The 15,542-nt window shown below is 40.5% G+C and overlaps 1 protein-coding gene across 1 annotated transcript in view; it reads right to left on the minus strand.

Annotated features, from left to right (window-relative positions):
* The window catches only part of DCUN1D4 (defective in cullin neddylation 1 domain containing 4), a 32,402-nt gene extending 17,305 nt beyond the window's left edge, over nucleotides 1-15,097 (minus strand). The window contains 5 exon segments of the mRNA XM_065737041.1: nucleotides 349-378; nucleotides 6,363-6,402; nucleotides 7,229-7,299; nucleotides 14,975-15,013; nucleotides 15,016-15,097. Coding sequence (XP_065593113.1) covers nucleotides 349-378; nucleotides 6,363-6,402; nucleotides 7,229-7,299; nucleotides 14,975-15,013; nucleotides 15,016-15,097 — 262 coding nt within the window.
* Nucleotides 15,098-15,542: the final 445 nt, after the last annotated feature.

A 15,542-nucleotide genomic window follows, 5' to 3' on the forward strand; every position in this document is an offset into this window, starting at 1 on the left:
ACACCAGAAAAAGGTATGTGTAGGAGCAGCTCAAAGAGCTATCAAAGCTTTAAATGTTATGCAGAGAAATTTTAGAAGGAAAGGAAGGGAGAGGTGAGGTATAAAAATCTGGACAGAAAGCTATGCCAAAGAAACTTGCAAGAAAATATGAAGAATTACAGCGTGCCTAAGCTACCTCCTCTTAGCTTCAACAGCATCCAAGTTTAGCTCTGCTTTATCTCACTCACAAAATCTTTTACTTTAAGTCACAGTACAGAAGTAAGCAATGAAATTTGCACTACCATTTGACACCAGACTGAAATCAGAGGCCCAATTCCCAACAAATACTAATGTCAATCTTATGCTTACCTATTCTTCGTATCTTTGAAAGCCTCTCTCCTGTTATAGGAGAAACACATGTAAGGAACCTTACAGCCTCATAGGCTTTGCTATATGAACTTTATTTTAAACATGCACTGAAACTATTAGACATACAAAAGTAAGGATTTTTCTGACAGTAGGCAATATGGTCATATCAGTTATCAACAATAACAAATTTGGTTTCAACCAACAAACTTAGCATGCCTTCTTTGGTCTTACCTTTATACTCATTTTTGTTAAGAAGAAAATTTATCTCTCTAGTTCAAGAAATACTCTTTCCATTTTATATATTCTTCCTATACTTTTTTCCCCTTCCTTCTCTTTTGTCTGCAAAGCTCCCCTCTCAGGAAAGCATGGATATACCTACACTATCTTTTAGAAAGAAAGCTTTAAGAGTACCATGCATTTATGATATAATTAAACTAGTTATTAAAAAGAAATCCACTGTACTTAAATTTCTATCATATCAAAATGTAACAGCTGTGTCAGAAGAATCTACTTCTAGAAGCATTATCCTGAATATATAATGAAAGGATATTAACAATAATCATAATCATATTGTCAAAAATAAGTATAGTTGAAACAGATAAGCCAGAGACCACCAAAATTTCATAGTACACCCAAAGCATTTTACTATCCAGATTAAAGAAACTAATGAACCTTGTCTTATGAGAGCATTAGTTCCATCTTGTTATACCTGCAGTTTAATGGTACCACAAAATTTTATTTCCATAAATTACTCTAAGTATGATGCTTAATGGATTTTTAAATCAAGTTTCTGAAGAGTGTTCTGGGATTTGAAAACCTACACAAACTAAGAACACTTAAGATGACAAGAAAACCTAATAGATGGCTAAAGACAGCCAACACATCCAGAACTATGAACAAAGTCAGACACAAACCTAATAAATCAAAGCCTGTGCTAACAAATAGATTATTTTAGAAAATATGTATGTACTTGAGCACCAGAATACAACCCACAGTCACCTCATTCCTTTGAGAACTATTTCATTCCTTTTTTCTTCTTTTTTTTTTTTTTTTTTTGGTATGCCTATTTAGAAATCTGTTTATGATGCCACAGACATTGGATGCTTGTAAAACATAACCAAAACTACCAAACCAAAACCCCTCGAATTTGCCCAGTTTACTCTTGTTAATGCTTGCTATTTTACTGGGAAAAGAAATATGCAAGGCTTCTGTGAAGAGAGATGCATAGCAGAAGATGAAAATAAATAAAAGTTATAGAATGGGAAAATCATTTTATCAGCTCTGCAACCCCAGACAAACCAAAAAATTGAATCCAAGAATTCCTGTTTGAAGTCTTATAATGATAATAGAATTCATCACACCCCAATTTCTCCAATGACGCTTACAAAAAACTTACACCCTTTTCTTGGTTTGAATGTATCTAGTTGCAGTTATCAAACTGACAGAAAAGGAAAGAGAAGAGAGCCCAGAAACTGGTAAATGGCTATTAAATGCATATGCTCAACCCACACACAAAGACACAAGGTAGACAAATAAATTCTACTTGCTTTCAGAGATTTATCATCATAATAACTTAGTTTTGGACTAAATCTTCCCTATGTTTTAATTGTTGAATGATCTAGAAACTACAAAAAACACACTGAAAAAACAATACTTGAAAAAATATTTACTTCTGTCATGAGAATTAGTACACTGAATTTGAAGGGTAGTTATAACTTCCTTGTAGTTTCTTAAAGTTAAAAAAGTAGGATATTTCTATCACATCCATCTAAAGTTAAAAACTATCCAAATACTGCTTTATTTAAATTATTTCAATTTCTTATATTTCTTAGAGCGTAGCTCACTAAGTAGCATTAATATTAACCTTTTCCACACAGACCTTACTGATGTCTAGGTTTTTCCAACTAATTTTAGTTCTCACAGGTCCAATCATCTGCAAACGCACATGCAGCTCTCTCTGACTTCATGCAAAGTTTGACAGGAACTTTACTTACCAAGTGCAGTTTCTCTGATGTGATTATCTTCAAAGTTTCTTACTCCTGGGTCTCAACTCAAGATTGGCAGAACCCTCCTAGTTCTCACTGTTTTTTTGACACTTGAAGCTAGCATTTGCAAGGTAGAGCCTCCAAATGGCTGCTGAATAGGCCACCACCAGCCAAAAGCCTGCCGAGTATAAATGTTGTTTGCCAAACATTCTATTCGGTACTTCCAAATGTGCAGGAGACAAAGTTACCAGAGATGTATCAACTCAAGAGCTAAAACTCACCCCAAGAAATACAAAACAATATGTAAGATAAGCACCTCAAGGGGGAGACACTCCTAGAATAGCAGAAAAACATCAGAAAAAAAAAAAACAGAACAAACAAAAAGGAAAGAACAGTGGTCAATTAAAAAGAATTCTGCAAGCTGTGTCCCCACAGAAGAGATTTACAGACACATCATTTCACCTACTCTCTAGGTAACAACCGTGAACAACTTCTGCTCTTCTGATGTTTAAGTAGATGGATGTTTCAAAAGAAAAATAATTACAAACTGGGAATGATGAAGTAACTGGAAAAGATAAAGCGACTCACTTAATGATGCAACAAGACCATCACAAACACAGTTATTTTTTCAGATGTGAAATGAGAAAAAAAACTAAGGTACTCATCAAAACACCAAACAAATTGCTATCTTCTTGTAAAACCAGGTATATAGGAAAAAAATCACCTCCTCTATGTTGAACTTCACACTACAGAACTGCTTTGGACTTGCAAGAGTTTTTCTTCTCTAAAACAACAAGAAAAGAGTAGAAGCAAAATAATTTTCCCTCCACCCCCTTCCAAGCTTCAAGAAAAGCAATGAAGCCTCTTTTTTTTTTTTCTGAAGTCATTACCTCCTTGTGCTAAAACAGTCAGGAGACAAGAAGATACGTACTTGTACAGACATTTTAGTCTGGATAAGTAAAGAGGTCACAATTTAATAACCAAAGCAGGATGCAAGCTATTGACAAGCTGCTAGATTTACAGGCATGAGGAAAATGACATATCAAATTCAGGAGGGAAGTTTCCAAGCTAATGCATACACAAAGGAGGGGAAAAAAAAAGAACAAATGGATTAATGAATCTGACAGTCTGTGATTCTTACCCTTAGAGACAGATGATAAGTTAAAGCCCTGTGACACATTTACTGACTACCTTACTTTTCAGATACATACAAACACACTGAATGCTAACACATTTCGTGAGACTGTAATTATAATGCGATATATTTTGAAATAATTTCCATGCTAATTCCCAAATCACCGAAGAAAATCTGAAAAACCCAGATTCTAGCTCTTAGATATTTAATTTGTGGTTCCATAAAATAAACAGTAATACTTAGAAAATACAGAATTTGTCTAAAATGATTTAGATGTCCAGTGAATTTATTGTTAACTCAGAAATACTTGCTTTGAAACAATACACTAAGCATTAAAAGTTCATTATAAATAAAGGGTAACCTAAAATTGAAATAGTCCATTTTTCTAAGCAGCTTTCAGAAATCTCAGCTCAATTTAGCTGATATGTTTAGCTCAAATATATTTACAAGTCACCCTCAAAATGACTCCACTGTAACAACAAAACCAGGATACACATCAGAAAAATAACAGTAACCCCTAAGTATAAGATTTTCTCCAGAAGGCTCAAAGTGTGAAAAACATCTCAAAAAAAAAAAAAAAGTCTCTAGATGGGTCTGATAACACCCAAGGAAACCTTTGCAACAGACTTATTAACAAGATTGTCAAATATGTTCTAGATGTAGAATCTCATATCCACAGGAAATATATTCTAGATGTAGAATCTCACATCCACAGGATCTAAGTTCTATAAGCTGCCTAACAAAATGAATAGGTCCTGACACTTCTTACTACACTGTCAGTAACACTGGAGAATAGGAATTATGAAAATTTAGGTACAACAAAAGCAAATGATTTGGAAAAGTTGGGTGGTTGTTATTTTTTTTTCCAGACTTACATAAGACTCTCCTGTAAGATGTTTCACAAGTGTCAAGTCCCCTAAAAAGCGGGCACATGAGACATCACTGCACCGTATTCACAACAACCAAAATAGCCCCCTGCACATCTACTTGTCCTCACACGTGAAAGGCCACATACACTTTTCTACTGAACTCAAGGCTGCAAGTTATGCAAACATTGGGGCTTCATCTTTTCCTGCAAAGAGATATAAAACAGGGCAGAAGCATAAAAAACACTAGAATGAAATCTGAAGACAAGAACTTGCAAGTAGCAACTTCTGATTTCAGTTATTTCATACTCTCTCCTGGTTTGAAAGGATCTTTCACAGCTATTTAAAAAAAAATACATTCTTCACTGGGATTTGGTGTCCAAACTCATTCAGTGAGTATGCTTAAGCTTTTAAAATAGCTTAATTCAAACAAACACAAAGTAGGCAATAACAACAAGTGTCAGATTTAAGCAGTTCATTAAAATCAACAACATATTCAAACATCTTCCCAGTGTGATAACAGGAGTGCTAAGGCTTACTTCTTACACTGACCTTTTACAATGGTAGTGCTAAGCAAGACAGAAGAAATTCCAAATACCTTAAGCAGACCTACTTACTCTTATTGATTAGTAACAGAACTTGACTGCCTCAAAACCAATACTTCATGCTTCAGAACAGTTTTGCAATCAAACGTTAGAAAAGACTATAGAACGCATTTTCATGTGAGAAATAAGGATGTATCCAGGTTTAGTTCAAGAACCTATATCACAAAGGGGAAAATTCCAAGTCTCCATTAGGAGACAGAAGAGTTCTTACAAATGGACAGTAACAGGTCTGTCAGAACTACCAGCTTCCGACAACCTTTTCTGAAGAGATTTTACATGATGAGCTAACTTCAGGTACGAAATCACCAAGCACACTGACAGAAAACATTTGATAGAAGCCTTCTGGCAGGGTAAGACAGTGCAACTACAAAACACAGCCAGTACAGAGGAGGGCATGCAAGTCAATGTCAGATCCCAGGCAATTCAGCCCTATTCATCTCTTCTCATTGCACTAAGTCAAGACAGTGATAGCTGTACTAGCCTGTCCTAGAAATCTCTAGGAGGAGTGGATCTCCAGGAGGATCTCTCCCCACTTTCTTCAGCACTCAGGGTAACACCAGCACACATAGCTAGCACCTCAGGAGAGAGAACAACTTTGAGACATGGGAGGACAGACATGGCCAGTTTTGAAAAACGGTTCTGCTGAACATCAGGGCTTGAAGCCAACAAGCTACTTTCCTTTCTTCTTAAGTATCATGCTTGAAACACAGAAAGGAATGAAGAAAAAGGAATCAAGCAAAACGTCAGCTTTAAGGAACAAGGGCAAAAGGAAGTAGCACATGTTAAAAGATATCAAGCCGCAAAGCACAAATGCAAGTGAATCAAGGATTGGCAGCAAGCTAGTACCAGGCACCTGAGATGATGGCCCCAGAAACACATTTCACAGAGCAGAAAACAGACTGGAAACTACTAAATAGACCTTAGATATTTACTGAAAATCTACACAAGAAATAGGAACAAGTTCCATCCAACAAAACTGCTAAAAAGAAATAAAAATGAACTGGGTTGTTTGGAGCACAGCATTTAAACTCGGTCACAGGCAACACAAAAGCCATGAGAGGCCTTGCTTCTGCTCTGTTCTCACTAATGCGATTTCAAGAGTCAAAACACTGTAAGAACACGGATATTCTGCTAGCCTGATGGGTTGAGTCCAAGGAGTGAGAGGAATTTGCAGTAAGGTCTTCTTAAAGAACTTACACAAAGAAACAGTAAAATGGCATACTGCTGAAACCTATGTCAGTTCACAACTGGGGAGATTAAAAGCACAAACACTTATTTTGAGGAAATCTTATAGTAAAAAAAAAAAATCCTGTAGTTGCTTTCTAAAACTCCCTCAGCATCCTAAAATCTCTAATGCTAGACTTATTTCACGAAGCAAGATTAAATTGTTGTGATCTATTTCTACTGCATCCTTATTAAATACCTGTCTGGTGATCGTCCTGGCCAACGTCCTCTGTCAGATTCTGCAAGAGAATAGGAATGAACACAGTTAAATAAGATCATAATTTCCACTGTTCAGTAATGTTTTTAACCTTTATTCAATATTAATATTAATCTTCATTATTTAAGGAGCATTTAGCTAAAACTGCAGTGGCTTTTTGTTTTGGGTTTGTATTTACCAAAACAATTACACTTGCGAATATATCTACAAAGTTCAAGGATACTCTGCAAGTAATTTGAAAAATATTTTTAAAAACTTTTTTGCACTCAAAAACAAACAACACCTGAAGAGTACTATCCACTGAATGGGCAATCTTGCATGGCTTTTTTAAAGAACTCCATGAATAAATGCCACATTTAGAAAAAACTGAATTTAGCCTTACCCACAGTAGTGGCTTTGTTTATGGCTAAAAACACAGAAAACCAGTTAAACCTGAGAAAACCAGTTAAAACACAACTGGAATCTTGGAAACAAATTATCCTTTTTTTTTTTAATTTTTTTTAAAGGAAGTGTCTTTTCCACCAAATTTGCACTGTACAAATGGAAGCTATGAGTGTAATAAGGATTACCATTATCTGATCATCTAGGAAATATTGCTTGGGGAAAAAACTCCAAATCCAGTGTTGCACTGAACATGGCTAATACTCCACTCTGAACCTTGGTGTATAAGCTTTCAGCTGCATTTACTAATACTGCTTATTGCAATTGTCAGATTCAAAAAGCACAGCATCTCAGCCAAATGGGCAGTGATAGTTCTTAGAAGTGTCATTACTAAAGGATTTCAACCACAAAAGCATTGCGACCTATCGCCCTAGCAATTTCACCAAGAGAAAATGGCAAGTCATTACCAGCCTATTGAGGGTGTGGTAAATCTTGTGAATATTTGCCAGTGTTGATAGGTGAGAATTCAGTTGAAAATCTAGAGGGGGAGGAAAAAAAAAAAGTTTTAAACTGCTTGGTTTCCAGCTGTAGCAAACGATCTTCGTAAATTCTGGTAATTCAATCAAACCACGACAAGACTATAAAACAAAAGCCAACTTAACTCTTTTCCAGAACCAACATTTTCAACACATAATGGAAAATATTAAGTCAAATCTGCAGAAGAAATCCTACATATGTGTTGTTCTTAAGGCACAGATCATATCCAGCAAAACGGAGCTACACCTAAATACAAAATTCTATTAAATATGACGAGCTTAAATCATTTACAACTTTTGTCCTTAAGATGAGGAATATATTATATATATATATATATATTATATTGTTTCCATGTTGCTCAGAATTCTTCTTCCATCTACTGCAAAAACAATTTAATTATCATGTAACTTTCTAAAATGACTACTGAAAACACTGCTTTTTAGAAGATAATACAAAAGTACTTGTCTTTATACTCGTTTCCTGGCAAAACTAAATTACTGGAACACTCACAGCTGAAACGACTTCTGTGTAATGAACCAAGTCACCATACAGCAGTTAACAATCAAAGCCAACAGAACCCAAAATGAAGAACTCTGACACTTAATGAAAGAAGCCCTAACACAAATACTGACTTTGCTTCCATGCCTCACAAATAAAACACTTGAGTTTGCATCAGCTGACAAAAAGAGACAAGCTAGTTTTTCCTCTGTTCTTTTAAATCACCTATTTTTGCTAGAAACAAGTCCTGAACAAAACTAGAGAAGTAATTTACAAAAAAAAGATCTACTTTGATCCAGTCAGAGTGCATGCAATCCAGCAAGAAACTGAGAAGATGGGCTTAGCTCAGATGAGAGACAAAGACACTGAACCACTATAAAATACTTCCATTTAAACCAAAAGCAAACTGGCAGTCCCACTGGAACTTGGGCAGAAGAGCACACTGACAACACAGAGACACATCCCATATGGTGAGCAAAACACTACAAGTAGAATGCAACTCTGCATGCCCGGTGTCACTGCTATGGGATAATGGCTGAAGCACTTCTGCCAGCAAATGTGGCTCACTCCACTTACTCCTAGAAAATATAAGGACAAAAATGTAATTCCCACATTTCATTTCAGAAAAACGCTCTCAAAAGACACCAAAGATGACCCAGAATCTAAGGGCAAGCAATTTGCATTAAATATCAGATCCTCAGGACAGAGAAAATTATAAAATGAAGCAGCACGCTTGTTGTGCACATCAGTATATAATTCTCTCAACATGGTGAATTATAAAAATTTGAAGAGATACCTTTAAGAATCACAGGTTTTATTTATTGCCTTACCTGCACAATCTCATTTCATTAAGAACTGTATTTCTTAATCTATTCTCCCCCATTCCCCATCACAGCAACATGTTTTTTGTAGGTCAGATGTCCCAGAGATGGTATTTGAAACTTCAGATACATTTATCTATATCAAGACAGAAACAGTCTGTTGCTTCTTACTACCAAGGTGAGGGTGCAAAGAGGGGCAGAGTTATTCCGAGAAGAGCAAGAATAAAATGATGAAAGGTGTCTTTGCTAACTGCCAGCCCACACCGAGCTCTTCAGAGCACAAACATTACAGTTTCTCCTGTTGCACAGCCTACCTACAAAGAACGAAGGTCTTTAGAGAAACCAGTTATATCGGGAGATATTAAGTGGCTAACACTAAGGAAATATTTTCTTCTAAATTAAGCAGTAACTTTAGATAGTATTTTTAATAACAATAGAAAAAAATATATATTCCAGAACTAGGCATTGCCTTGGAAATAAAGCATTCCCAGGCACTTCAACACACAGCATTCACACCAGGATGTTTCACACATCCACTGGTAACAGCTTTACAACTTTAAGCTGTTACTTCAGAAAACCTTACATAATTATGACTGACTTGGACAAACTGCATCAGTAGGTTTTACTGCTCTTACCCAACAATGCATACAGCTTGACTGCACTCAGACTGGTATATTCATATGAACACTAAGGCTTCTAGATAAAACCTGTGGAGGAGATGCTTGCAAAGTGGGGATGTTATCCAAAACCAAAAATAAGCTGATTTGTCAGCTACTGTTAGCGAAGCAAACATGAGTGACAGACAAAAAAACTGGAACATTTAATTACAGCTCAAGCTGCCTTTCAAACTTGGTCACAGCGTTTGCTGCATCCACACCATAAGCAACATGCACACAAAGTATTCCACATCACTGAAAACACATACTTTTAAAATGTTTTTTCAATCAAAAGAACCTGAAATATACTCTCTCCCACTCTCTTGTAAAACTTCTGCTGGAAAACCAGCAGGTCAAGGTGCAGTCAACACCAATCACTGCTGAGCCAGTCACTGCCAGCCACTGCAATGCCCCAGCCTGGGGCACCTCCAGGAGCTCTGCACACAACAGCAGCAGGAGTGGGTTCCAAGTGAAAGAAGGCAGCCTAGGTGAAGCCATTTGTCATCTGAACACAGGAAATGCAGATCAATCGGCCTGGAACTGAGGAGATGTAATGAATGGCCTTCAGTTGTGGCAGGAGAGGTTCAGGTTGGATATGAGGAAACATTTTTTCCAGCAAGAGTGATGAGGCATTGGAAGCTGCTGCCCAAGGAGACGATGCAGTCACTGCCTACAGGCACTCAAGAACCACGTGGATGCGGCGCTGAGGGATGTGGTTAGTGGGCATGGGGTGGACTGGATGATCTTACTGCTATTTTCCAATCTTAATAATTCCAACCTTCTATGGCTCTATTCTGGTTAATTACCACAGAAAAGGAAAAAATATTAACCTGGGATCAAGAGGAAGAAAGCTGCTTGCTTCAGAAATACTGAAGAAAAAGCATGCTATGTTACAAACCGTAAAGAGAATGCAGCAAACAAATTAACCAACGCAATTATATACAACTGTTTTTCTTGCAGATGCTAGTCTATCTTTAGCAATGGAAATCCCAAACGCTATTAAATAGTTTGAAATAATCCACAACACAAAGCTAAGGAAAAAAAAATCTGGGTAAACTACTTGCAAATCCAGCCAGAAAGGAACAAAATGCCAGAACCAGCCTCATGAAATGGAACTTCACCCTCGTTCACAGTTCAGCATCAAAAACAAGTGTTAATGTCTGGGTTACTTAATTAGTCCCAGTCACATACAAACTAATAGTAGAAAGCAAAAAGATTAAAAACAACCTTTAAAATACTTTAGTATTAATATTTACACCACAGACCTGACAGTTATGGAGTGGCAAAGGAGTGAGCAACTGGTTGGGCTTGTTTTCTTAAGACACTGATAAAAGTAGTTCTAATACCCTTCACTGAGACAAAGCTACAAAATACAATGAAACCCAATAGGGTTTATATCACCTCCCCCCTACTCCTCCAAAATAAAACCCTCAATACATATTTTAAACATAATCAAATGACAGAGGCGAACAGAAGCTGAACGCTTTCTATCTGAAATGTCAAATTCAAAGCTGCTAAGTCACATTTTGAGAAAAAAAAGAAAGACAACTGTAATTTTTATTACAGGAAACAATAGTGCTGCCAAACTATTCAAATCAGACCACAAATGAATACCTAAAAAAGATTATTTCCAACTATATGCCTGCCCACACATGGCACATACCTGCCTGAGACCTCTAGCTTATTTCCTGCTATTAAAATGCTCACGTTAAAGCTCTGACAAACCACAGCCATTGGGTGCATTATCACCTACCACCAAACCTGCCCCAGCACTAGATTAGACCCGAGCTTCCATTAAAAGCTTCTAGATTATCTCAGCAAATAGAAAATCCCTAGTAGCAGTAGGTCTAAATTCTAACAGTAACAGTTTATCTAAAAATATTACACTACACAGACGTGACACAAATGCTACAAATGCAACTCTGCAATAAGAACTTAAGTCTGGAAGGAGTCAGTAATTTTTATGAGTGCTAAGATTTATCTAACAGTATAAATGATGGCATTTGCTAAAAGCTTCTCAGCAAACAATTAGATAGAAACACACCGGGCAGATTCGTGCTCTGAAAATTAGAATAGAATGTTTCAGTCATTTATTTAATACAGTCCCTGGCTTCAAACAACAGAACTGGAGAAAGCTTGTAGCAATAGGAGAAATATTACTCCAAAGTACCGTCTCCCTAACTGATTTTATAAAAAACCTTAGTTATCCAATAAAAGAATCATGTTATCATTATGAACTACATGACGTGTTTCCCCCTGGCTTGTTTACAGAATTATCCTAATGGCACAACAATTTATACTGATCAATAAATTCAGATGTTCAGATCTGAAGCCAATGCTTGGTGGAAGCCTTCTGTACTTCAGAAAGTAGAATTTCTACATTTGAGCGTAGAAAACAAACGAAAAATGTGCATCAGTTTTGTCCTCATTTACAGGAAAACAAAACACCTAAGAACAGAGACCTCCAAGTGAAGTACAGGAAGCACATGGAGCAGCCAGGAGCTCACACGGCATTCCTGTCCAAGGGAGAATGAAGTCACCTTCAGCACCTGTGTCAACCAACTCCGGGCTCCTCCACGGGGCTTGGGCACAACAGGTGTTTGTTCTACAACTTTCATGTGAGTGTTACACTACAGTTTTTCTTCTTAGACCTTTGCAAGATTGTTACACTTCTGTTTCACAGCTCTTAATCGATCAGAAAGAGAGAGAATTAGCAATGTTACAGATCCCTACAGCCTGGTCACAAAGTCTCAGCCAGGAAGAAACACTCCACTTTATTCCCACGCAGGGACTTGCTCGATTTCACAGAGTTCAATACAGAGCATGATTCAGAAAGCAAAGAGAGCAGAAGTGAATCCCAGCCTGGGGTGCCAGGGCAACCAATGAAATGGAAAAGGAGCAGGCTGAGCCCTCGTGTCTGGAGGAGCAGCAGGAGCTGCCATTACTGACAGCACACCGCAGGACGTGCCCCCTGCGGGCACACGCACAGCTCAGCCCTGATCCGGCGCCACTGCTGACGCCAGCACAGCACAAATACACGTGTGAAAGCTTGCACGCATCTTCCAAATGCTACACCCTAAAACATCCTGAAGCAAAACAGTGGTTCAAGTTATTAACATAAAACCTTAATGGCTGAAATGACACCACACTGAAGTATGCTTAAGTTAAAAGGATATCATTTTAATGCAAACCTTCACCACAACGTTTGGTATTACATCAGCAGTCACTCACACGACTTGTAGCAAAGTATTTTAAAACGACTGCGCACTATGCAGATAGGAAAAGGGAAAAGCACTAATCTTTCTTTCACAGGAGCCAATCCTTCCTTTACGCAGGTATGTAATAAGCACCCTGACCTGAAGGCTTGTTTACAGAAAGAGCTACTGGGGTTTAAAGTTCATTGAGAATTTCAGAGCAATTTAAGCAGCAGACATGTTGCATAGCTGTTCCTTTAGTGTAAATGTCCATCTATCTTAAATTGAACTGGAGCAAATCAGAGCTGCACTATCACATACACTTTAAAATAAACCTTGCATGCTGGCTCATATTTTGTTTTGGTTTTTAGCCAAAGACCTAACACTGTGTGCATTTATGGTGTGATACATCTGTTTCTGTCGCTGCAAATACCACAGCTTGTATGCCCATTAAATGTGCCTGATAAGCATTCCTAGAGGAGATTCTTGTCAGGATATCATAGAACCAGAATGACCAGGCGCAGATGGAAAAGAATGAATAAAGTGGTGGATAATTACATCTTTTTTAAACATATTTCTACAGCATCGTTATAAAATCAAACAATATTTTGATAGTCTCATGCTCCTGACATCACAAGTGGAACAGGGGAAAAGCAGCTACAAGGTCTTTAATACAAAACTAGCCTATACAAATTCACTCTTACTCTACCATCAAATTCATTCCAAAATACATCAATGAGTTAACTTTGTGTCATCGGATGCTATGGCCACAGCACCATTTGCCAGCACCGCTCCTAACTTCATGCCAGATTAGGTATCGTTTGCTATCCTACAAAGGGTATAAAGCTAATAAAAACTTTGCGCCTTGTGCTCCAGCTAATTCAGCAGAAATGCAACCCTGGCATGCACTGCCAGGGTGTCCAGCATGACACGGATCAGTACATCATGACGGAACCGCAGCAGCCTACAAACAGCTACACCAGGCACAAGCACTGCTGCACCAGCTGCTTGCTTCCTCCTCTCTGCCAAAAGCTACAGTTCCCCCAGCTCTGCCAGCAGCACAGGTCGTGGGCACACTCCCTAATCCACTGCAGGCAAAAACCTACCATGTCAGTTGAACCAATTCAAGGAATTGGCAAGAGCTAACCCAGATACATTTGACTGATGGATTAGAGAGTGCTCCTATAAAGCCCTGCACCAGCAGAGCCGTGGAAGTGGCAAGCCTCAGCCATGAGCTGCAGCAGTCTCAGGGCCTAAAGAAAAAGAGAAAGAGTGAGAGAAGACTCTTTTCTTGCCTCATTCAGCTTACTGCTTTGCAAATAGAACACATTTTTGATCACACCTATTGGAGGTGCAAGAAACTTTTAAAGAGGAGAAATGGAAAGTTGTGTTTCTCATATAACATGGAAAAAAATCATCCTTAGAAAAAATGAGCAAAAATGTGTTAAGTGAACAAAGAGGATCAAAAAGAAATGTCAACTCTTGTTTCAAGCATTTCCACAGGGGAAAAAGAAAAAAGAAAACTCAAAGGCTACGGATCTACAGGTAATGATGCAAGTTAATTTAGGAAAACATTCCTATTGAAAATACCACATATACACATATAGGCACTTCAAGGTCTTGATGTATACTGTAGTGGAAGACGGAATCATTGCGAGAGACATTTTGAAGAAGACAGCAATAGCTGAAGGATGAGGAGCAGTACTCTACGTGCTCTGTGCAGAGAAATTAGCATTAAAAAAAAATCACTGCACCACCTCTGATCCCCTCCACGAGGGAGGGCTGGAGTTTCTGCAGCTGCAGCCCCCAAGTGCGTAACACAGATCTGCACCTCTTGGGCTTTAAACGGAGGATACTGCAAAGGGACCAAACAAAAGGCACCTTCTAGAAAAATAATCCTCCGATTTCCAACCCGAGGCAGCTGTTTCTGCATCAGTAGGAGCCTTCACCGCCACCACGTAATGACCCCTAAACATAAAGGTAGAATAAATCAGGGCTGCTAAAGACATTACATAACGTTACCGTGCGGGCTCTGCCAGCCCCTCCCTGCCCAGTTTCTCACTCCTAGGAGCACGGAGGGCTCGGGCAGCCCAGGCCTGCTGATGCACTGCCCCTCATCACGACCGGCACCCTCGGCACTGCCCAGGAGCGCGGCCCTCTCCCAGCGCGCAGGGCCGCGGCTCGCGGAGCCCCGTAGCGGGGATCGCCCCAGGGCCGTGACTCCCAACACCCGCCCCCATCCCCGGGGAGGCTTCACAGCACCGGGAGCACCTCAGGAGCGGCATCCCGCAGACGAGGCCCTCCCGACGCCCCACGCTGCCCCCTCCCGCAGCCCAGCGCCGTGCCCGTGCCCGGGGGGCTCCGCCGGGCTCCGGGGCTGCGATCACACCCGCTGGGGGCGGGGCGCTGTGCGCCGCGAGGGCTGCCGGGAGTTGGAGTCCACCGCCCCCCGCCCCCCTCCCCTTCGGAGGAACCGTTCAACCAACCGTCCCCCGCCGCGCGCGCACCTCTCCCGCGGGGCGGCGGCGCCGCCTCCCCTACTCCTCACCCCTCCGCGCCGCCGTTCCCCTCGGGCTCCGTGCAGACCCCGGCCCGCCGCGCTCCCAGCCGGGCCGGGGAAACTGCGTCATAGCCTTCAAGCGCCGCTCCTGCCGCACGCACCGCCGCACGCCCCTCCTTGCCCGCCCGGAGCCCTCCGAGGGCTGCCCCCCAGCCCGCCGCCCCCGGCCTGCTCGCCGCCCGCGCCGCCCCAGCGAAGCGCGGAGGATCGGGGCTGGCTGCGGGACCCAGAGCCGCAACAGAGCGGGCAGAGCAGCGCGGCCCGCCGCTACTCACTGACAGCGGCGGCATCCGAGTGCATTTTCGAGCGGCGCACACACGGCCCTGCCCGGCCCGGCTCCCAATGCCCCTCTCCCAATCACAGAGCCCAGGCACGGCCGCCCCCCGCCCCGCCCACCGGCAGCACCCATTGGCTCGGGCTGCTCGCGGTTCCGCTCTCCTATTGCGTTAAGCTCCTGTCACTCTCCTTCTACCCGCCCCACCCCGCCTCCCTGGTGCGCTCTCGCCCTCCCATTG

This window comes from Cyrtonyx montezumae, unplaced genomic scaffold (assembly GCF_038088225.1).
Source record: "Cyrtonyx montezumae isolate F1298 unplaced genomic scaffold, pur_monq_1.0 scaffold_2, whole genome shotgun sequence".
NCBI lineage: Eukaryota > Metazoa > Chordata > Aves > Galliformes > Odontophoridae > Cyrtonyx > Cyrtonyx montezumae.